Below are 24620 nucleotides of genomic sequence, written 5' to 3' on the forward strand. Positions count from 1 at the left end.
CATTCTCATGACATCCTTTCTTGGAATTGGTTTTCTGCAAATAGAATTAAGTTATTGTCTATTATTAAAATCCATATCTAACAAATGACCTCATCAACTAGGCTATGGTAGTTGAGAAGTCATTAAACAAAGCTAATTAAGTGTGAACTCTGTTTCTTTGACCAACGAAGCAGATGAATAGTTCAATTTTAATTTTGAAACGTACTAAGCTTTCTGAAAGCGACATAATGATTTGTTTACCCACCAGTCCATTTGCCAACCAGGTCAGACTTTCACCAATAATCAAGATCGGGTTAGAGCTTTGAGTATAAAAATAATTCTGATTAGGAACGCTCTCCTAAGCATTATGCACTCGAATTCGGATTAATTAGGACTTAACAGATTACATTCGGATAAAAAATACTCCTTTTTTAATGGGTCTTACGCTACGCCAAAGTTGAATTAATCAGACCCCTGCTTAGAAAATACAAAGACTAGAGTTGGAATCCATGATGTGATTTGACAAGCTGGCAACTTACAAAGGAGTAGTTAAATTCCCACCTCATTGTCCACTGTCTAAAGACTAGACTAGAATCTCTTTGAATTCTCAACCCATACATCCCCATATCAATTTTGAATGCTAACTTTAGTGTTTCTTTGAATCATATTCTCTTTCTGGACAAGTGAGAGATGTCGACCATCTTTGGAACAATGGAGGTCAATCTTGTCAACGCTCGCGGTCTCAAAAACAACGAATTCTTGGGTATTAATTAACTTCTCTTGTATCTTCTCTGTTCCTTAATTTGTATTTAGTTCTCTTCCCTTTCTTGTTTAGCTTTGTATGACATATCCGTTCAACCTTTAGCTTCACATATACTTTCCGTTTGTATTATCTTATTTTTCGATTTCTGTTATTACCTATTGTTTTCTTTGCTTCGTTTATCTTATTGCATTGTTGTTGTTAATGTTCTTGTCTTTCATTATTTTCAACGCGCCTTCTTCACTATTGTTTTTCTTTTTCAAACCATCTTAACAAGCTCTCGAATTCTATAAGACAGGGGTAAGGTCGGCATATACATTATCAGTGGCGAAGCTAGAAATTTTCAATTTAAAAGAAAAAAAATTCCCCGATAAAGGGAGTTCAATATATGTTATATACTTCTATAACCTAATATTTTACCTATATACATAATGTAATTTTTTAGTTTCGGCCCTGCACACTATCCTCCTCAGACCTATTTGTGAGAATATACTAGAGTTATTGTTGTTGGGAGATCAGTTTTATAGTCCATTACAATTTTTTTTTTTTTCAGTTTGGTCTTTTTATTCCGATATATTGCGCACTCTATTGTTATAGTTTTTTGCTGTTTACTTGTATAATACTAGTGCACATTAATGTGGTGTTGCTGTATATGGTGTAGGTGGTGGAATAGATCCGTATGTTTTGATTCAATATAGAGGTCAAGAACGCAAGAGCACTACTGCAACAGGTATTCATTAATTATTTCCATTCTCTCTTTTTTCCCCTATAAAATAGAATGGTGGATACACTTTTAGGCCAACAGATGTCATCACATTTATATATCTTCTATTCTTTCTTGACCAAATTGTTGTGCAAAAATGCTTTTCAAATGCTTAGCTAATTATTGAACTATGGCTCCTGCTTATTGGATGAGTATACGAAGTATTAATCAATTTGTTTTATGTAATATTTTTTTATGTACAACAACAATAAAATTCAATGTAATTCTACAAGTGGGGTCTTGGAAGGGTAATGTGTACGTAGATTTTATCTCTATCTTATGAAGGTAGAGAGGCAGTTTTCGATAGACCCTCGGCTCAAAGTACAATAAGAAAGCAGCAACAAACAGTAGCAACAACAAGATAATAAGATAAGAAGCAAACGACATATACTAAAGCTCTAAGAATAAGAAAATATCGGAATAGTACTACTACTACCGGTAAGACTAGGAGAAACTCGCAACTACCTATCAACCTTCAACCTTTATTCTTGACTTCCATACCTTCCTATTGAGGGTCGTGTCTTCGTTAAGTTGAAGCAATGTTATGTCATGTCTAATCACCTTTCCCCAATATTTCTTCGGCCTACCTCTACCCTTCCGCAGACCCGCCATGGTCAACCTCTCATACCTCCTAACCAGGGTATCTATGTCTCTCCTCTTTACTTGTCAGAACCATCTCAACCTCGCTTCCTGCAACTTCCCCTCCACAGGTGCTACTCCCACCTTGTCCCTGACTTCATTCATAATCTTATCTTTCCTGGTATGCCTACACATCCATCTCAATATCCTCATTTCTGCTACTTTCATCTTCTGAACATGAAATTTCTTGATTCGCCAACTTTCAGCCCCATACTTTTTTTTAATGTATCTGACCATAATGTCTTACAGCAGCAAGGTCTTATGTGATGTCATGAGTTATCCATCTTCTGTTTTCCCTGAGTCAAAAAACTGGTCAATACATGTTTGAATGGGCGGCGTAGCTACATTGTTTAAAGGGAATTAAATAAATCTGCTTTAATTACAAATTTCTCAAACTCTTGCTCACTGACAATGCAGGTCAAGGCAGTAAACCAGAATGGAATGAGAGGTTTACTTTCAGGGTAGAGTATCCCTCTGCAGATAAGCAATACAAGCTTATACTTAAGCTCATGGATCATGATTCCTTTTCCTCAGATGACTCTCTTGGCGAAGCGACGTAAGTAATTTTTGTTTATGTTAACATATCAGACTTGATACGAATATCAATATATGTTGTTGTAAGTCAATTTAACCAGATTGTCAATAATACTATATTGTTTACATTCAATCAATTGTGGACTTGTAGTATTTATTTGAAGGAATTGATTGAATTGGGATTGGAGAATGGAAGAGCTGAAATTCATCCTCGCAAATATAGTGTGGTGGGCAGTGATCAATCTTACTGTGGGGAAATTCAAGTTGGCCTCACTTTCACCCCTAAGGTATTCTTTTGAACCCTCAGCTGCAGCATCGGGAACTAGGAATTTCTAAGGGGTATCAAAATAGAAAGACATAAATACAAAAAATAGTACATAATTTTTGAAAAAGAGTTGTATTTGGAGTTAAGTTGAAAAATAGTATTTGGAATTTAAAATTATGTTTAGACATGCATTTTGCTTGAAAAAAAATTGTAGTTTTGTGAGCGGAGAAAAAAAAATTCCTGCAAAATTTCATGGACAAACACATTTTTGAACTTTTTTTAAAAAAAGAACAAAAAAAATATGGACAAAAAAACAAAAAAAAGTGGGATACGGACAAAATGAAATGGAAGAAATTCGGACTGCACGGAAAGGATTAATTTGTAGGATACATTTCATTCTTACCTTGCTGAGACACAATCAAGTATAACTTGGTCCGTTTTGGCTATATATTTGACATAATTTAGAAGGCTACAAAGCAGCTATGTTGCTTAGATTCTCCAAAAATATTATCATATATGTGTCGGATCCTCCATAAATGCATTAATTCTAGAGGATCCAAAATGTACACGATGACATTTTTGAAGAGTCTGAATAATATAGATAACCAGCACATCGCAATGCAGATTGTCTTTCTTAGATGCTCATCGAAAATGTTAAATGATGCTTCCTTTTTTTTTTTCCTCGCGATGGAATAAAAATTAATAGCTCGTGATATGTGAAATAATTTGACAGAAGGCAGCTGCAGAAGAAGAATATGGTGGATGGAAGGAGAGTGCATGACTGCTGACTAGCTATAGTTCCTATATGTATTTGCCAGATTTTGTACACTGCTGTGGCCCGTGAGTAGAGTAAAGATGAACATTCTCGCAATATTCTTCTTATATATATGTTATGTTAAAGAGATTGTTTGTTGTACTTAACAAAGCAATTGAAGTATCTTAAAACGTAAGAAAAACTCCTTATAAATATAATGCACCATATGTAAGTGTTGGAGAAGAATATAATAATGAAAAAGTAACTAAACCAAATGAATACTCCACGAGAGAACCTAGGAATCTAGAGCTCAGATACCAATTTGTTACGATCCAAAAATTCAGCCAGTCGTGATGACACCTAACACATTCTGCTAGGTAAGCTAAATAATAGACAACAAAACTCAAATAGGACAACAGGAAGCAATAAATAAAATAACTGAGCTTTCGATAAAAAATTTCAAAGATTAGTAGTACAAATCATGAGTTTTTAATACTTAGAGTTTACAAAGCTAGTATGAAATAAATCCATCTTTAGGCAATGAAAATTTTAATTGATTTAAATCCATAAGAAATTTGGATTTAATCTTAAATTAAATATTATATTGGTCCAAATAAATATTATGGGTTAATATATAAATAAATTAATTATATAAGTCGAATATATATGGATTAAATAAATAAATCTTAATCCATTGGGCTAGTCCACTTAATTGGGCTAAAGTGATGAGCCCAATTCATTAGGCCCAAGATTTCATCTTCCTAGAGGCCCAAATGGATGCCCACGTGTCAAATGACGTGGCACGCCAAGTCAAACGGAAGAGCCAATAGTATCATGTCACGTGTCAACATGACAAGGCATGCCAAGTCACATTAAAAGGCTAATGAAATTGTGCCACGTGTGCAAGTGACATGTTCTGGCCAACCAAATGCGGTCATGTCACACTTTAATTTGATTAGTCGGAAAGATTTTATTCTTATCGCAACTCCCCTCTTTCACAACTATAAATAGGGGTCTTCATAACTCAGAAAAGAAACGAGAAGTTATAACAAGAAGTAAGAGAGAGCTCGTGGATCAAACACCGCAATTTCTCTACAAGTTTCAATCTTCAAGCAATCAAGTTCAAGTTCAAGAAATCATGTTTAAGCTCAAGAACGAAGAACAGTTCAAGTATTCAAGATCAAGAACGAAATCAAATTAAATACAAGGTGTTCAAGATCAAGGCTACTTGTTCGTGATACAATTCGTGGCAACAATCAAAGTGTTCGCGACGGATAAATCAAATTCAAATTCAAGATCAAGCTCAAAGGCCCTTGAATTTATATTAGAAAAGTATAATCAAAGGAATCATAGAGATTGTACACTCATATTATTTGAAATTAAATACTACGATTGTTGCAATATTTTTCGGTTTTGATTTTATTTTCTTGACGCAATTTATTGTCTACACCATCATCTGTTCGAAATATACATAAACAAATTTATAAATCTAAAGCCACCAAGAACAAGAGACAGATATAACTGGAACGAACGTACATCTTCAGTGCCACCTCCAGCCATACACAACAATATCAACTCCAAAATCTGCACACAATGTGCAAAAGTGTAGTATGTGTATAACTGACTTCATCTCAATAAGTAACAAACCTAACCTTAGGTTGAAAGCAGTGAAGAGCTCGAAAAATGGTCAGAGTCCAACACCAATAGCCAAGAACAACTCGTAACAATATAACCAAATCAATACAAGTAATAACTCAAAAGAAATTATGCTCAACTCGTTCACAATTATGAAAAAATAGACATGCTTTTAAGGTATAGCAATAAAACTATGTACATGTCAAATCATGAATGTCACAATACGATATGGCATGAGAAAAATGCATTTCTATACCTACATGCCAAGTATGCATGTCAAATGAATGATTTCACGGTGATATTCCTAGGTACTCTCACCCTCAAACATACTCAAGATGTATGTCTCAAATGCCCACTTCATCACCCACCCATACACACACAACCACTCAGCATTATACGGGTGCCTGGCTCATAATCCCCTCACCAAAGCACATAAATATATACATCGTGCATGCGCTCACTGTTGGTATATCAGACTCCGGAGGGGTAGATACTGCCCAAGCACTAATATAAAGCCTATAAGGCCTACTGCATTGTGCATCCCGATCCATAATAATAATAATAAAACCAATAAGGCATGCTGAGACATGCAACCCGATCTACAATAATACTCACAACACGGATCTCACGCCCACCTCAGTCATCAATCTCTCAAGTCTCAAGGGCTCACAATCTTGTACCACTCAGCCCAACAACCCACATATGGACAAGCAATGATAGCATAAGATGTAATAATAAATGATAAACAGAGACTGAGATATGATATGCAAATAATGAATCATGACTAAGTGTATAATTACAGTTAAATCAGATAACTCAAAGCAACAAAAATAGTCCCATTATGTCTCAACCAAATAGCAACATAGTCTAAACATATCTTCTAACATGATTCATAGCTTGGATAACCAACAAGTAGGGAGAACGTGGGTGTAACAAGATATAACAGTAAAACAAGCTCAGTCATATTCTAATAGTCAACTTGAATCATTATTATCCTAGTACACGCCCACACTCCCGTCACCTAGCATGTGTGTCACCCCAATACATCTCATTATAACATATATGAGATTTCAAGTTCGTATATATGTATAAAGTTTGAAATTTTTATCATTTTTTTAGTTTTAAACTTTTTTAATTAAATTGGATTCGGCCCATTAGGTCCCGAGTTAAGGGGTTACGGGTCCGGGTCGGGTCAACATATTTTAATTAACGGGTCAAATTCGGACCAGCCCCTATAAGAAAGTGAACCGGCCCGACTCGGTTAAGGACCCACGGTCCAAGAGTTAACGGGTTCGGGTCTGGGTCGGGTCGACCCATTTAACAAGTCTAGATTGAACATATGAAAAGGTGGCAGACTTCAAGGACGGGAACTATGGTTTGCCTTATGGATTCTTGCTCACTAGAATGTTTGAATATTTCAAAGTCTCTTTGGAAAGAGCAGCGGTGGGAACTCGAAAGCAAACATTCTCAATGACTACCTTGGATGAGTAGTGTATAGACAAGAAGGGGGAGTTGGCAGCAATTCTAAGATTTCTCAGCTAATCGATGCCCAGGCTGCTGCTAACTAGGAAATAAGGAGGCTGAAGGCTAGGAATGTCATTCTCAAGGGACATCTCAGTCAAGCCAAGGAGGAACCTGGTTCTAGCAGTGCACAGGGTGCAGAGGTTACCCGTTTGACGACTGAAAATATAGACCTGAGGAAACAGGTTGAGAACCTGACAGAGCAGCTGATAAATGAGCAGTGGTCTACAAATTCTCGAGTGGATATTCTTCTCAAAGCCCTTGCCTCTTTATCCTTCCCTCCTCTTCCAATGCCCCTTAAACAGTCCCCTTGTCAGTGTTCAGTTTAACCGTGTTTATCTTAGTCCTAGTGTCCCTTTTTGGTTTGTTATTTTTTTTAATTGTGGTACTTTAAGCTTGTTTTTGGTGTGGATATTTTTTAACAATGGTACTACTGCCTATGTTTTTCTTCTCCAATTAATCAATGAACATCTCAGTCTTTTGCTACGCATGTTATGCTCTTGTGCTCTGTTTTTAGCTATGTTGTGTGCACATAAGTGGCACAAGTAAACTTTGCCGGACTTCTTTTTGCATTTACTTGCATATATTCTTTTTATGATGCCAAAAGGGGGAAGAAAGAGAAAGGAAACATGTTATCAGGGGGAATATAACTAATCTGCAGGGTGAATTGTATGGAGATCTGGTTCTTAGGGGAAACTTCAATTCTAAGTTTGTCATCATCAAAAAGGTAGAAATTGATAAGTTATGTGCTTTTGTATTTTGATGATTTAACAAACTTCATATGAGAAACAGATAGAGAACCCAATACACAACCTCAAAGTGCTCAGAAAAACAAGCCACATGTCTGGCACACGTTCCAATAATATCAGTCAAAGAAACGGCAGATGAAACAGATGGCTATCAGTCCTCCGGTCACAATACAAGTCAACTCCTTACAACTGTTAAAACTGCTATACTGTTGCACTACACACGTAACAGTGCATCAATCACTTTATGGAGCATATTGTGTACCGATTTTACTTGCTTATATCATCCCAATGACCTCACTTATATATTACTAATATGAGGCAAAGGAAAATATACACTTGCAAGACCTAAATCATTAAGTCTTTCTCAAGTCACCTTATTAATTCGATCCTAACACTAATAGCGCATGCATGGATGTCCTACATCTATTTTGTCATGCTGCTGCCCCCAACCTTAAATTCTCCGGTGGGATATACTTCTTTTTTAAATCGCCTAGTCTGTGATTCATTTAAATTTTAAAGCGCTGTGATTAGTGTCATTTTGTGTATTTGATTACTGTTATGAGAACAAAAAAGTTCTTCATCAAACTGTTGATTTTGGCAAGGAAAGTGAAACCGTCCTGTAATTTTTTCCAATACAATAATGGTTTTCATTGTCGAAGAATTATTCTGCTATTTAGCAATTAGTTTGACCATTGTGTTAGAATAATCAATGATCTCATGAACTAGGATATGGCAGGTGAGAAATCATTAAACAAAGCTGATTAATATCCTGGTTGACCAAGCTTCTACAAGTCCAAAAAATATTTTTTTTCTTCAAAAAAGTGTTTTTTTTAAAAAAAAATTGAAGTGTTTGGCCAAGCTTTTAAAACAAAAACAAAAATATTTTTGCGTAGAAATAGAAGCAGTTTTGGAGAAGCAGAAAAAAATAGTTTCTCGAAAAGTACTTTTTTGAAAACAAAAACACTTTTTTGAAAAGTACTTTTAAGAAAAATACACTTGCATTTTTTAAAAGTTTGGTCAAACACAAATTTCTATTTATAAGTGTTTTCAAATTAATTAGTAAAATACAAACTATTTCTTATTAAAAATACTTTTGTGAAAAAATACTTGTCAAAATAAGTTGATTTTAGAAGCTTGTCTAAATAGATTGAACTCTTTTTCTTTATCCAAGCAGATGAACAATTCAATGATTTGCTTCCCACCATTCGATGTGACTACCAGGTCAGACTTTCACCAATAATCACGCTTTCGATCGGGTTAGATCTTTGGGTATATGTGGGTGGGTCATCACTTATTTTAAAATGAAATTCTGTGTTCTAAAGCATTGAAAACCTCATTTAAAGTCATCTCGATTTGCGTGCGCAGTTCGGGCGCGTAGCCGGAAAGCTTAGATATGAAATTCTGTGAAAAATGATAAAATTTGGTTATAAAGTGAGCTAGTTTGACTTCGGTCAATGTTTTGGGTAAACAGACCCGGACCCATAATTTGACGGTCCCGGAGGATCCGTAGAAAAATATGGGACTTGGGCGTATGCCCGGAATCGAATTCTGAGGTCCCAAGCCCGAGAAATGAATTTTTAAAGAAAATTATTTTCTGAAATTGTTTAAGGAAATTTGAAATAAAAAATGATTAGAACATGTTAGTATCGAGCCCGTATTTTGGTTCCGGCACCCGGTACAGGTCTTATATGTGATTTAAGATATTTCTGTGAAATTTGATGAAAAATGGATATCATTTGACGTGATTCAGACCTAAATTACTAAAGTTGATAGTTGATGAAGTTTGAGAAAAATCCTTTGATTTTGAGGTTTAATTCGTTGTTATAAAGGTTACTTTGGCGATTTGATCGCACAGATAAGTTCGTATGATGTTGTTGAGTTAGTACGTATGTTTTGGTTAGGATCCCAGAGGGCTCGGGTGTATTTTGGATGTGTTTCGGGAAGTTTTGAACTTGTGGAAAAGTTGCAGATTTCTGATGTTAGTGCCCAGGGATTTAAACCTTCCCGTTCGCGTGGTCCCTCTTGCGAACACGTAAGGCAAAAATCCCAGGTGCCCAAATTCTTCTTCGCGAACGCGAAAGTTGTGATGCGAACGCTAAGCTGAGGGGGGAGACTCTTCGCGAACGCGTCCCTCCACTCGCGAACGCGTAAGGTGCTGGGGAGGGCTCACCAAATTATTCATCGTGAACGTGGCCACTGGCACGCGAACGCGAGCCTTTTCATGCGATCGTGAAGTCCAAGCAGGTCTGACTCATCGCGATCGCGATGAGCGTGTCGCGAACGCGTAGAGTAAATTCGTCCAGTTAATTTTTAAAATCCAGAACAGTAGCCTTACGGGATTATTGCAAAATTTCATAAACCCCTTCTTCTCCGAAGCTCTTAGGCGATTTTTGAAGCCTATCTTCACCATAACCTTTTGGGTAAGTAATCTTTAACTTGTTTTCTTCATTTTTCATTAACACCCACTAGATTTCTAGGCCTAAAACATGTAATTAAGGGTAGAAATTAGGGATTTGGGTAGAATTAAGTTTTTTTTTATTAATTGTGATTTAGACCTCGTTTTGGGGTCCGATTTAAAAATAAATTATATATTCGGGCTCGTGGGTGAATGGTAATCAGGTTTTAGATCGAACCTCGTGTTTTGACCAAGCGGGCCCAGGGTTGATTTTTGGATTTTTGGGAAGAATGATTAGAACGCTATAATTAAACATTGGAATTGGATAGTTTAGCATTTATTGATGTTATTAAGTCAATTGTGTATAGATACGATTGAGTTGGAGCCAAATTTGAAAGGAAAAACGGTGTTTGAGGCTTGAGTTGGCCGTGGAAGTTTGAGGTAAGTGTTTGGTCTAACCTTAGCTTGAGGGATTAGGAGTTATGTCCTACTTGCTATTTGCTTCTTGTTGAGTACGACGTATAGGCATGGTGACGAGTATCTATACGTTGGTGTCAAGCATGACCGTGAGTCTTATATTGTAAATTTTCATGATTTCGTTGTATTATTCATGCCTTGGTGAAGATTTCTAATTGTTGTATAAAGTTTGTGGAAAGATTTGTGACCTATGAACATTGAGGAGCATTGGCTCAAGTTGTATAGCGAAATTGTGAAAGTATAAGTGACAATTGAACTTTTAAAGCATTGGCTCAAGTTGTGAAATGAGTTGTGAAGTAAAAACTCTAGAGTATTGGCTCGAGTTGTGAAGTGAATTGTGGAATAAAAGTGAAAGAAAGAGAAAGTGTTATTAAATTTTTCCTTTCCCGGGATATTGTTGCTTTGTTGGTTATCTCCCTTACCGGGATGTTGATATTATTGATGTTGTTCCCTTGTCGGGATTTAATTGTTTAATTGTTGTTCCCTTGTCGGAATTCCTATTATGATTTTGTTTATTCCCTTGTCCCTTTGTTTGTGATTATTGTTTGGGTGAGGAAGAAAGTTAAAGCACGAAGGGTGATGTCGTGCATTGTTTGTTATTATGAGGAAAGAGTGTAAAGCACGAAGGGTGATGCCGTGTCGCACGATGTACCATTCCGTGTCGATTTTATTGATTGTGAAGAAAGAGAGTAAAAGCACGAAGGGTGATGTCGTGCACATTTTTATTATATGATTGCTTTGGTGAGGACGAGAGTAAAAGCACAAAGGGTGATGTCGTGCATTTGTTGATTTCTGATTCTTTGTTGATATCCGAGTTATGTTTTTTCTTTCATTACTTGTTGTTATTTGATTTTACTTTGAGGTTATAGATTCTCTTACCTCTGTTTTCCTTGTGATTGTTGTTTGGGTGAGAACGAGCGTAAATCACGAAGGGTGATGCCGTGTGTTGTTTTGGTGAGAGAGTGTTAAAGCACGAAGGGTGATGCCGTGTATTGTCTTGGTGAGAGAGAGTAAAAGCACGAAAGGTGATGTCGTGCACTTGTCTTTGATTTCCCTAATTTTATTATTTATAACCATGTTATGGTTTCTCTACACTAAATTGTTGGCTTCCTGTTGATACTTGTTGTACCCCGTAGCATGATTTCCCTTTCTGTTTTCAATTGAACGGTAGTGATCCTAATACTTATTTGTTGCTTTTCTGTTACTATTTGATGTTTTCCCGCAGCATGTTTTCCCCTCCCATACTTGACTGTATGTGACCGTTTCTTTCCGTACTTCTTTTCTGCTGTATATAGTTAAATTGTACAGGTTTATTTGGTAGTCTGGTCCTAGCCTCGTCACTACTTCGCCGAGGTTAGGCTAGGCACTTACCAGCACATGAGGTTGGTTGTGCTGATACTACACTCTACACTCTTTTGTGTAAACCCCAGGGTTGTAGACTTCGGACCGCGGTGGGATTGCTGATTCTTGCTCATCAGGCGACCCGAGGTAGTCCTGCAGGCGTCCGCAGGCCATGGCGTCTTCTTCTACCTACTATTCCTGTTTCATTTCCCTTATATTCCGGAATAGTGTATTATTATTTCTTTAGACTTTGCATGTAGAAAATTTTAGACCGTCTGTGACACTATGACACCAGATTTTGGGAGGTTGAGACTTAAGTAATTGTAATAGACGTAGAATTCAGATGTTTAATTGTTACCTTTCGCTTAATTATTTAAAGTTCTGTTGTTTTCATGTTATCTCTTTATAAGTGTTAAAAAAAAGTAATTTGATAATGAAGTAAGTAGTTAAGGATTGGCTTGACTAGCTCTCATTAGTAGGCGCCATCACGACTTCCGATGGTGGAAAATTCGGATCGTGACCGTATACGGTGTAGGTGGTGGAATAGATCCATATGTTTTGATTCAATATAGAGGTCAAGAACGCAAGAGCACTACTGCAACAGGTATTCATTAATTATTTCCATTCTCTCTTTTTTCCCCTATAAAATAGAATGGTGGATACACTTTTAGGCCAACAGACGTCATCACACTTATATGGAGTAAATACGTATCTTTTATTCGATTAAATATATAAAATTAAAAAAAATTAAAATTATATAGTATATTAATTCGTATTTGCTAGCACTTATCGTGATTCGTGACAAAGAGGTACTAGCTAGATAGAGTGTTATTGTGGACTTACTTACATAAAGTCCTTGACCAAAAAGGGAAAAAAAATGTTTTTAATAGAACTCGAAATTATTGTTGAGAAGTCGAAAAATAACATCTTTCCCAAAGTAACATCAGATAAAATAGTATCTACTACATAATTTGTAGATTCATTCATTGTTTTTTTAGGGGAAGTTTTTAAGCCAAATTTGAAATATGGACAAATGAGGCTTGCTAGGTAAGCACCTTCGCCCACGACCGTTAGGTTCTGGGTTCAAGTCATGCAGGGATATTGGAGGGAAAGTATGAAAACACTACATATCTTCTTAAGTATGGACGCCGGAGGTTTTTCCGGCACCGGAAAAAGTATGGAAAAATGTACATGTTTAGCCGTTCCATAAAATAACAGTTGACGAAATATATGAAGAAATAACTCGGAATTCTTGGATTAGTAGTGTTGAGGATCAGGTCCTCCAGGCTTAATACTCATGAATTTGTATGTTCTTTCTTTGCTGTTATGATCTTCATAATATACCCAAATAATTGCTATCTTGCTCTCGAGAGAAACTCGAAAATGTTCGGCTGGGCTTCTTTTCTTCTCTTGAGTCGGAGCTTCTGTGCGTCGTGCTATAATCAGAATTATAAATAGACAAAGAAAGATTTTTACAATAGACATTTTCATTGATTTTTGGATATATGCTTTACCTAAACAGAATATATAGCTGTTTAAGGACATGGATGCTATATATCCAGTTTATATAAGAAATTTTCTGGTAACATAGTCAAAATAATCAATTTGCTTTACGTGATATAGTATATTTTTATTTATTTATCCGAAGATAATGGCTTACAGCAGCAAGATATTCTTATCAAATCATGATGAGTTGTCCATCTTTTGGTTTTGCGAGTCAAAATAATTCAACATATTACGTACACTTGGACGCATAAATTAAGAATCTTAGCCATTAAGCTCCAATTCTTTACTGGGTATTATCACTTTTAGCTCGCGCCAGAAATTATTTATATTTGGTAGCCAAAAAAGTATATAAAATTAGTATTATTTTTGTATATAACATACATAATGAATATATATACAAAAAAAATATGCAAATTTTATATATTTTTTCGGCTATTATTTTTACAATGCCTATGCTTAGTCATTTTTTCACTCTTTACTGTATATAATATTTGGTAATTAGTGAGAGTCTAGTCAGTCCATTTAATTTGTATGACATGCACTAATATGTTAATCAAATCATTAATTAATGCTAATACTTTTACCAGGCACAAGTTAGGAATGAGCTTCATCAAACAATTAAAAATTAGAATATGGTTTGACTACTAAGATATAGTAGCATGTTTCAAACAAGACTAATAGCCTGTTTGGCCAAACTTATTTTTGGCCAAAAGTGCTTTTTTTTGCTAAAAGCATTTTTGGCCTTAAATTGAGGTGTTTGGTCAAACTTCTGGAAGGAAAAAAAGTGATTTTGAGGAGAAGCAGAACCAGTTTTGGAGAAGCAGAAAAAAATAGCTTCTCTTCAAAAGCATTTTTTTGAGAAGCACTTTTGAGAAAAATACACTTAGAAGCAGTTTTTTGAAGTTTGGTCAAACACTAATTGCTGCTCAGAAGTGTTTTTCCAACTAATTAGCCAAACACAAACTGCTTCTCACCAAAAGCACTTTTGAGAAAAGCACTTTTGAAAAAAAAGCACTTCTCAAAATAAGCTGATCTTTGAAGCTTGGCCAAACGGGCTATAATTGACCGACATTTTATTTGTGGGACTGTGCGAAATAATAATTGTTTAATGACCGATACATGGTTGAATAGGCCGCAGGAAATTACACTCAATATACGTGGTCGATAAGTAATATAATGATAAGTTGAGTGTCGAACCCCCAGAGACTTGTATAAACTACTCACTAAAATTATTATTCAATCCAGCTAAAATCAAAGTCCAATAATATGATTATATTATACTACGATTCTAAATAATAACTAAATTATCAAGTAACGAGTTGATTATTGTGTATTCAGTAGAGACAAGTATTCCAGGGTTGTGATCGATTCACCATTCGTATTGTGTTCTAATTAACTCTCCCTTTCATATAATTCACTCATGGTTGCTAATTAATCGATAAATGCTCTCATAGCATTCTCCCGAAGTACTACTCGCCTATTCTCAATAGATTAACGCCTATATTCCTATGAAATTAATCTATTAGAACGCGTTAAGATTACGATATTTAATTAAGCACAATGACTAGGTATATTCCTATCCTAACCACAAATCCGCCCCCTAAGGGTTAAGATCATGCTCTCTTCAATTCTTCTCTAATCTAAACACGGCTTTCCCAAGCATAACATAGATAGTAAATAGAACCTAACTGTTGGCCAGACAATTAAGCAATTAACTACAGAATTGAAGAAACAACCATATATTGGTGAATTATAATCAAGGTCAAGCTAATGTCAAACAACAATATTCATGGCTAAATCACAACCCCAAAACAATGAGTGTTTAGCCACTCATAATGTAATCAAACAATTGTATAAGTGTTGAATCAATTGGAAATACTAGAAAAAGATAAAGAAAACTGAGAATCCTCCGCTTCCTAACGATCCTGTGTGTGTTTTTCCTCCAAAGTGGCGTCTCTCCCTTCAAAAATAGGCTTAGTCTTTCTTTTATACGTGTTGGGTAGATCTAGGGCTGAATAAACCGTGTCCCGAGCAAAATAGGACAAAAATCATGTCACTGGCACCCACCAAGGCGCTGCTCACAATTTAGCTATTGCTTCCAGCGCCACAGGTGGCCCAAGGCGCTGCCTGTGGCGCCCCAATGCTTAGTTCGTCCGGCTATGTTCGTTTTGGCGGCTCAAATCCTTCCCACCAAGAACTCCCCACCTTGCTCTTGGTGTGACTCGAACTCACAACCTCTTGGTTGGAAGTGGGGGTTGCTTACCATCAGAGCAACCCCTCTTGTCGTAGCATTTAACATCCCAACTTTACAAAACAAAAGTTAAATATAAGACGATATACATAGAAATATATATGCTTTAAGCTAAACAACAATGGCTTACAGCAGCAAGATATTCTTATCAAATCATGATGAGTTATCCATCTTTTGGTTTTGAGAGCCAAAATAATTCAACATATTACGTACACTTGGACGCAGAAATTAAGAATCTTAGCCATTAAGCTCCAATTCTTTACTGGGTAATATCATTTTTAGTCCGCGCCACTGAAAAAGTATATAAAATTAGTATTATTTTTGTATATAACATACAGGATGTATATATACAAAAAAATATATAATTTTATATATTTTTTGACTATTGTTTTTACAATGCCTATATAGTGTCATTTTTTCACTCTTTACTGTATATAATGTGAGTACGTGATTTTTGTTTCGCACGACAATCGCTCCAAAAAGAAATAAAAAATAATAATTGGCCCTGCTGTACAATTTTTGGATTTCTGTGCGGCACCTTGTTGATTTATTTGTGACTTCGGCCCATTTTTATTTATTTACTTTATTAAAATAAAATTCAAAAAAAAAAATATATGTGTCATGCATAATTCGAACCGTAATCCGGTCGTTAAATAGAAAATCATGAATAGGCATCTTCGTCCGTGATTTTATTTTGTTTGACTTTACCTGTTTTGAAATATTTTAGTGTGTGTGCAAATAATTGTATTGAGTGTGTATTTAATTTTAATTTGATTTTTTGGCTTAGTTTTGTTTTAAAATAAATAAGAAAAAGGAAATAAATAAAAAAAAATAAAAAAATATAAAGAAAGGACCCCTTCCCTTCCGGACTTGGGCCAATTTTAACAAAATTGGCCCAAACAAACAGCCCAAAACCCAGGCCTGCCCGGTCCAGACCACCTGATGCCCAGAGAATCCAAACGACGTCGTTTTGGTACAGGTTGATCTGGGCCGTTGATCTCAAATTGATCAACGGCCAAGATCAATTCCCCATAACCCACCAATAAACCCGACCCGTCTCACCCGGACCAACCCCAACCCTTTACCCTTGAAACGACACCGTTCCACTTAAGCTATCAGATCCAGACCGTAGATCTAGATTGATCTAACGGTCGAGATCAATCCACCCATTAACTATATAAGACCATAATCTTACCCTGCCCCCCCTATCTGAACCCCAGCCTTCGTCTCCAAACAAACAGCCCTTAAACCCTAGCCGCCCCTGCGTACTTTCGCCATGAAAGCCGGCGGCATGGATGCCGGTGACCTTGCCCTGAACACCATAGAACCCCCTCACCACCCTGAACATAGACCTGTTAACCGTTTAGTTCGAATCACCCTCTAGGTCCTCGAATCTTCATTTGAAGATTCGAGTCAAAACTCGATCTACACCAACCAACCCCAGCTTCACACCAGACACTCCCCAGACCCTCCTCGTGACCAAACCATACTTGGTTTGGTCCGAATCTGATCAGGGAAGCCTGAATCCCAGATCTAAGTTTTGAAAGTTTTGTGTTCCTTCATCACTGGACCATGCCCGTCCGAGCCAAAGAGATTAAGGTCTAATGGACCTTAATCGAAGTGTTTCTCATCTGAGAAATACTTCGATTAAAGTCCGTTCAGCCTTAAGAAAGGTCTGTCCAAATCCGGGTTCAAACTTTTAACTTTTCAAGTTTAAGGTGAGTCTGCTTTCTTTCCTTTATTTGTTTTTAGTCCGTGTGATTTGTTTTAAAAGACTGTTCATATTTGTTTTAATTTTATCAACTTTTGTTTGTCCACTTTGTTTGAACCTCTGTGTTTGTCTGAATCCCTCTCCTCCTATTCTGATAAGGCATGTGTATTGGTTGTATTCCAAATTTGTACTGACTAACTGATTCCTCGAAGTACAATTCTGTTTTAATCAGTATAAGTCGAGTCATGTGTCCCATACTTCTGAATGTCTGATTTTTGGCTACGATTGTGTATGTTAATGCTAATATAGTCGAGTCGACATGAGTCGTCAATTAGTTTCAACTGTCTGAGCATAGTAAATCGATTTGCTTCTGTTGAACATTTGTTGAATCAATTAAGAACCAATTTTGTTTACTTATAGCTGTTGATTTGGATCAGTAATGTAAAAGGGATGTTTGGTTTAAATGCTGAATTGGAGGGCATGTGCACTCTTGCACAGCATGTGCATTGGTGCACCTCATGTGCTTTGTGCACTACCTGTGGCCTGCATAAAGGTCTTTGCTGATTTTAAAATGGTTTGACAGCATATGCTGTCAGATATATTCTACTGCCCCATACCTTGCTTTAGTTTAAGAAATATTAAGCCTTTTAAAGTTAAGCCTGCCAAGGGAATGATGGGGGTTAATATTTAAATAACTAACTGGAATCTGAAAATGGGAAGGCACATGGGAAGGGTACTGTGATAGCCCAAACAGGCTGTTAAAAAGGTTAAGGAAGGCTTATAAAAGGGATAGAAATAGAGGAGAGGGGGGAGAGGATCTGATACTAGAGTAATACACAGGGAGAGGGAGATTGATAGATACAAAGATTTTGATACACACACACACACACACAGAGAGGAGAAAAATATTGGAAAAAGGAGGGAAAGAAAATACAGACACTGTGAGGAATTTTTGAAAAAAGAGAGTGGAAATACATACAGATATATACACACAGACAGGAATAGATAGAAGGAGGATAACACAGGAAAGAGGAACTGCATCTTTTCCTCTTTGTCTTGATTCTCATCTGGCCGGATTTCCCTGTTCCATATCATTTCTCTTAAGTTATGTTTGAGGGTTTTAGTTGTGTGTAGCATCAGTGCATCCCCAGATCTGTTTTGCCTAAATTTTGATTCACGTTACTGGGAACTTGCCACACTCTGTCATCTTTCATTGATTCCAACTGCATCTTGCACTGGGATTCTGCTTTCTATCTGGTTACTTGCTGTTGCTGCTGCTATTTGGTTTCCTGCTGGCCGCTGACTTTTCTGCTTCACTTCTTCTTTGCATTTCAGTATTCAGTGTTTTTCCAGGTACACATTTCAAATCCCACTTTGGTGTTAACTGTAACAGTCCAAAAGCATGAAATGAAAGGAGTTCTTGAAGAAGATTCAGATGTCTGTTTTGTACTGCTTGTGATACACTGATCTCTGTTGTATAAATCGATTAGTGTAATTCAGTAGTGAAAGATTAGTTAGACAATGCTTGATCAAGTTTAGTTTTTGCATCTTAGTTTCTGGTTGTTTGCTAAGTATAAGATGTAATAGTATAATATTTAGAAGGTGTGGATAATTGGCATAGAACTTTCGACTGTTTTCCCATCAAATAATGACATGTATAAGATAGAATATTTCCACCTACACAATAATGTTCTGTGTTATTTTCCTTTCCTTTTATCAAGACCGTTAGGCAACATACAGGTACATGTTCGAATCCCCATTAGTAACAATGCCTAGCATTCAATTTCCTCAACCTAGCTTAAATAAATCTAGTTAAGCTCGATTCGAGGAAATGTTCGAATTAAGTATTGCATTCCATCCACCTCCATATAGCTTCTTTGTTCAACCAAAATATTTCGTAAGGCATGGCGTCTTTTCATTTTTATAAGTGATTAGAAATTGATAGTAATCCGGTTTTTATATTTCAATTAGCATACATCTTTCCTTCTTCTATTTCTGGAAAACGAAAACAATAAGAAATGTAGTCAGTGTAGGTTTTATTTTTTTAATGAGACGAACCTCGCCAAAAATTAAAAAAAAATGCAAATTGCGGGACCCTCAATAATTGATCATGATAAATACTTAGAATTTGGGACGGACTGTTTAGTGAATTCCACTGCCCTCCCTAAAGAGAATAACGCGTTAGATTCTTTAGGCGCGACTTTAAGTAAATTATATTCTTAAAGTCGGGTGCACATTGATGTGACCCAAATCCAAGTCTCAACGGAGTCAAAATGTATTAACAACTACGGGTGCATTGATTGTGACGTGGTTCGAGATGCATTTCCACGACGTTGCAATTCTATAAAAATAAATGATAATAATAAAAGCGGTTTAAACTTAATAAAAGCACGTAAGTCATAACATGTATTTAAATCAGATATTTAGCCATTATAACAATTTAAGCGACCGTGCTAGAACCACGGGATTCGAGGGTGCCTAACACCTTCCCTCGGGTCAACAGAATTCCTTACTTAGAATTTCTGGTTCGCAGACTTCATTTGGAAAAGTCGAAAATTTCCTCGATTTGGGATTCAAGATAAACCGGTGACTTGGGATACCAAAAGCCAAACCTTTCCCAAGTGGCGACTCTGAATTAAATAAATAATCCCATTTCGAATATTGTCACTTAAATTGGAAAAACTCCCCTCGCGCATTTAACCCTTCGGGGCCGGGCGCGCAAAAAGGAGGTGTGACAGCTCTGGCGACTCTGCTGGGGAAGTTATGACCCAGAACCACTGGTTCAGGGTCCAAGAATTCGAGCTTAGAATAATTGTTATATTTGGCTTTATTATCTGATCTTTATTACATGTTTTGCATAAAAGTGCTAAATGTTGTCTTTTACCGCTTTTGATATTATCTAAACTGTATATAAACTGTGCCGAAACCCTTCTTTTCTTACCTCCGGGGAGAAGCTCGCTGGTCGAGACTCCCTATTCTGTTAGTGTCAATACCTGAAATAAGAAAGAGGTCGGACAAGTTACAAAGCCGGACGATCTCGCGGGTCCCCGGTACGTAGCCCCCTCCTCGACTCGAGTTGTCCGCTCGGGTACACAGTCTAGAACAAATACCAAGGTTTAAACCTAGTATAACGAAACTTCATGCCGGATCCCTAGTAGGAACGCTTATTTGCATCATATTGCATTTGACTTAGGGGACTCAACACAGGGGTTGGGTCCGTCTAGGACAGGCAACCTGAAATGGAAAAGACCATCATGCTGCATTCCTATCTGTGTTGTGCATTTATTTGCTTCGGTTCCGCATGTCGACCGATTCCTAAAAAAAAAGGGAAAATAGCAGCGTAGGGGAGATAATTACTTATTTTTAGAAAATAAAATCAATGTCCAAGTAGTGTCAAAACCTCGCCGGAATTTTTCTAAAAAAAACTGTCTTGTTTATTGAGAGTTATTAAAAAAAAATATAAAATTTTTCTTTTATCACTATAAAAAAAAAAAGAGAAAAGGTATTTATTTTAAAAGTAAAAAAAAAAATCGAAAATTCATAATTCGAAAAATGTGTTGTTTCTTTCGTAGTACCCCTTTTATGAATTCAGACTAATAGTCCAAATTTTTCCTAAAAAATAATATAAAAAATAAAATAAATAGTTTCTTTAATCTTTATCTCTTTTCAAAAAAATGTAAAAAATACGCATTCCTGATTTCTAGGTTTATTCGATTTTTTCCTATTTTACGATATCCCGAACTACGCCGGTTTGATTCTCACCGGATGTGAGATACATAGGCAACCCTCGTCGGGTTCAACCCCATTTTTCTAAATAGCCAAAAATCAGTAAATAAATAAATAAAAGATGTGTCAAATTTTTAAAAGAGTCGTAAATAAGTCAGGTGACGTTGTTTTATCATAAATAGCCGAATGTTCCCGAAAGGGACGCCGGAAGGCTGACTTTGCATAAACAGCCACCTTTGGGTCTTGTTTAGCGTTTTTATCCAATAGACCCGCACAGCCTTAAAATCTTCGTCTCCGAAGTGTTTAAAGGCCGTGTTCAAAACTTGATCCTCTCTGTAAAAATATTTTTTGAGTCAGTCAATTTTGTTAAAATCACCTTAATAAATGTGCAGGATGAGCACGATGCAAAATGAACATTTTTCAATAATGACCAAAATCCCTGTCAAGTTACGGCTATGGTGGAATGATCTAGGTGTTGAAGGACAAAATGAGGTTAAGAAATATCTGAAAGGTCTTGTGGGTCTGTTGGAAATCCAGCCTCGGGGAGATATCATAAGAGCTTTGGTTACCTATTGGGACCCGGCGCACAATGTTTTTCATTTCTCTGATTTTGAACTCACCCCGACTTTGGAAGAAATGGCCGGATACATCGGGAATACTGAGTTTCCTTTGAGGGAAAAATACTTGGTCGCCCCAAGAGTCGTCACGGTACATCGATTCCTAGATTCATTGAAGATACCTAGAACAGTCCACAACCCGGATCTGGCAGCTGGATTTTGTACTCCATGCTTCATATATGATAGATACGGTCACAAGGGGGGATTCAATAATCCAATCAACAAACTGTGTAGCAAAGGAGTTCGTCAGAAGTGGGACGAGCACAGACGGGTAGCGTTCATGATAATGTTCCTGGGTCTTCTGGTATTTCCGAGGAAAGATGGAAACATTGATTTGAAGATATCTGGGGTCGTCAGCACTTTACTCACGCAAAGTGACAGTACTCTCGCGCCTATGGTGGTATCCGACATCTTTCGAGCTCTCACAGCTTGTAAAGCTGGGGGAAATTTCTTCGAAGGTTGTAATTTGCTCCAACAGATATGGATGACCGAGCACCTCTGCCATCATTCCGAGATTTTGAGCCATGGTTCCCCGGAAAAGACCCGCATAGAAGAATCTTACACGAGAACCAAAGAGATCATTTGGCCCAAAGGAGTCCTGGCATGGACCTCGTTCTTGCAAGCTCTTACTGCCAGCCAAATACAATGGACGTTGGGATGGTTGCCTGTTGATGAGATCTTATATATGTCGGCGGCTAAAACTCATTTCTTGCTGATGGGGCTTAAGAGCATTCAACCTTACGCACCCGGCCGAGTTTTGAGACAGTTCGGAAGATGCCAGACAGTACCTCATGAGGAAGATCTTAGCGCTCAAATAGTTGAGATAAGTCCTTATGGACAGTTCCCAGAAGCAAAGATTCGCCAAATCTGGAATGAGGGTCAACTTTTGAAATCAGATACTTGCGTGTGGGATCGAGCCAAAGGAGAAACGGCGCCAGGTTACCTTGCATGGTATAGAAGGGAACTCGAGCATGAAAGGCCAGCTAAGAGACCCCACATCCGGGATTTCACCGAGTCATCGCAAAGGCATTGGGATTGGTTAGCAAAGGAAAGAGGTTATTGTGCCGAAATCAGCAGATTAAAGCAACAAGAAGAAGGCATGAAATACGAGCACAGCGTGCAAATTGCTACCGATCTGGGAGAGCGGAACAGGTTAATTCAAGAAAATAAAATGCTCAGAGCCCAGATCAAACAGATAAGGTTGGATGCAGATAGACAACCAAGGCGTCGATCGGACGAGCAGCTGATAAAAGGGCTAAAAGGTGAAATCAGGGAATGGCAAGATGGTTTGGAGAAATCTGAAAACATCATAGCAGAGCTCAGGGCACAGTGGGATACAAGAGCAGATAAGCATCGCAGATACCTGAATCAATTGGAAGGTGACCACGAGAAGACTGTTGCTAAGATAAAGAGAGAGATGGCAGCACTTGAGATCAAAGCAGCTAGTCAAGCCAAGGATTTCCAAATTGAGAGCAGATACTGGTATGACTCAATAGCCCAGATGAAGTTGGAAGTACGGCGATTGGAGCATCAGCATATACAGGATATTCAAGTATTCGAGATATGCAGCGATCAGATAAAACGCCTACTCATAGAAAAGAAGCAAACCAGAGATAGGATCAAAGCCATTGCCCATGCCATCACCAGACGATGTCTGCGATGTGAGAACATGTCCAGTGTTACCTTCCCCTCGGCAGTAATGGTTTATGTCAAGCAGACTATGCACGAGCTGGAGCAACTTGAGAGGGATCTCACGCCTAGGACTGCGGCGAGGCCGAACGATGCCCCGCGGAAACCAATTTTTAAAACCATAATGCATTCATAGGTCAAATCTGTATCTTAGCATCTTCTGCCTGTTTTCCATCAGGGTGATTTTTAGTCTATTTTGAGACTAGGTTTATTTTCAAAGTTTGCTCTTTCTTTTGCAAAATGTAGCCTGTAATAGAACGTTTCAACAATAAAGAGGTTGTTTCTTTTACGCTCATTCGTGTTTTTCGAACTACGTAATGATCTGATTCACGTAGGCATCGTGATACGTAGGCAATCCTCATCGGATCCGGTCGCATTTCTTTTACTGCAAAAATAAAGAAAATAAATAAAAGAAAAACAAAAAAAAAAAAAGAAAACTAACAAAAAATGCCGGAATGACGCATGCTCTCGTAGCAAACATATAGTAATCCACTTAACCGTATAGATGCATCATGCCTAACGTGAGATTAACTATCTGTTATTTGCTACAAATTAACCGTGCGTTTGTCATTGAGCATTTCTCCAGGGTTTTGAAAAGACGGTTGGTTTGGTGAAAATCTGGCCTCGCACTCATATTTCACAAGGTCAAGGAAAAGTGTTCAACCACCTGTTGTTAGGGCCAGAAGCAGTACTCACACTTACTTCACCAGGTCGAAAGGAAGTGTGGAAATGTCTTCAGAAATTCCATTGCAAACGATCCCTGTTTCTGAGGAGAGCTCAATTTCAGCCGTCCTCACACCCGAATCCACAACTGCGGAGGAAAATAGAACCCTACGGCTCCGCATGTTGGAAATGCTGGACGACTGGAACAATGGGAAAGAACCGCCAAGTGTCGTCCCCGGATTCCCTGAATTATTCTCCAGGTCAAGTGGGACTTCTAATGTCCCCATAAATTATCCTGCTACCCCATTCGGGTACCCAGCCACCTCAGCCTTCTCCACTGGATCGCCTTCTGAACCTCATCCTCGAATGTCGGCCACTGATGCAAGCATGAACATCTTTACTGCATCGCCTTGCCCGGTTACGGCACAGCCCACCACGTACAAGCCAAGCTTTGACTCATCCTCTTTTACATTCCGAGCACCATCGTTCTCAATGGAGCCAACTAGGTTCGCTACCAGTACTAATCCTCTACCGCCTCAGTGCGAGCTTGCACCGGGACAGGATCAGAACCCCAGAATTGCAGAGCAAAATGAGATTGCCAAGAGAATGAGAAGCCTTGAACAAAGTTTGAAGAATATGCAAGGA

General features: G+C 37.5%; 1 protein-coding gene across 2 annotated transcripts; it reads left to right on the forward strand.

Moving 5' to 3' along the window:
• Window positions 1–423: 423 nt before the first annotated feature.
• On the forward strand, window positions 424–3844 carry LOC107818449 (16 kDa phloem protein 1). 2 transcript variants are annotated; one of them, XM_016644475.2, is made up of 5 exons: window positions 424–742; window positions 1401–1469; window positions 2559–2697; window positions 2827–2962; window positions 3674–3844. In XM_016644475.2, exons 1-5 carry the CDS (start codon window positions 670–672, stop codon window positions 3719–3721), a joined length of 465 nt encoding a protein of 154 aa, XP_016499961.1. In that variant the 5' UTR covers window positions 424–669; the 3' UTR covers window positions 3722–3844. The 2 variants fall into 2 exon arrangements, with proteins under 2 accessions (XP_016499961.1, XP_016499962.1); XM_016644476.2 differs by having other exon boundaries at window positions 3677–3844.
• Window positions 3845–24620: the final 20776 nt, after the last annotated feature.

The sequence above is a fragment of the Nicotiana tabacum genome, chromosome 16 (genome assembly GCF_000715075.1).
Source record: "Nicotiana tabacum cultivar K326 chromosome 16, ASM71507v2, whole genome shotgun sequence".
Classification (NCBI taxonomy): Eukaryota; Viridiplantae; Streptophyta; class Magnoliopsida; order Solanales; family Solanaceae; genus Nicotiana; species Nicotiana tabacum.

Bases quoted from the DNA above. Each gene is read 5' to 3' on its own strand.
- LOC107818449 (XM_016644475.2), top strand. From the start codon at position 670: ATGTCGACCATCTTTGGAACAATGGAGGTCAATCTTGTCAACGCTCGC. The intron at 743-1,400 runs GTATTAATTAAC...TATATGGTGTAG, and splicing joins CAAAAACAACGAATTCTTGG to GTGGTGGAATAGATCCGTAT. The intron at 1,470-2,558 runs GTATTCATTAAT...CTGACAATGCAG, and splicing joins CAAGAGCACTACTGCAACAG to GTCAAGGCAGTAAACCAGAA.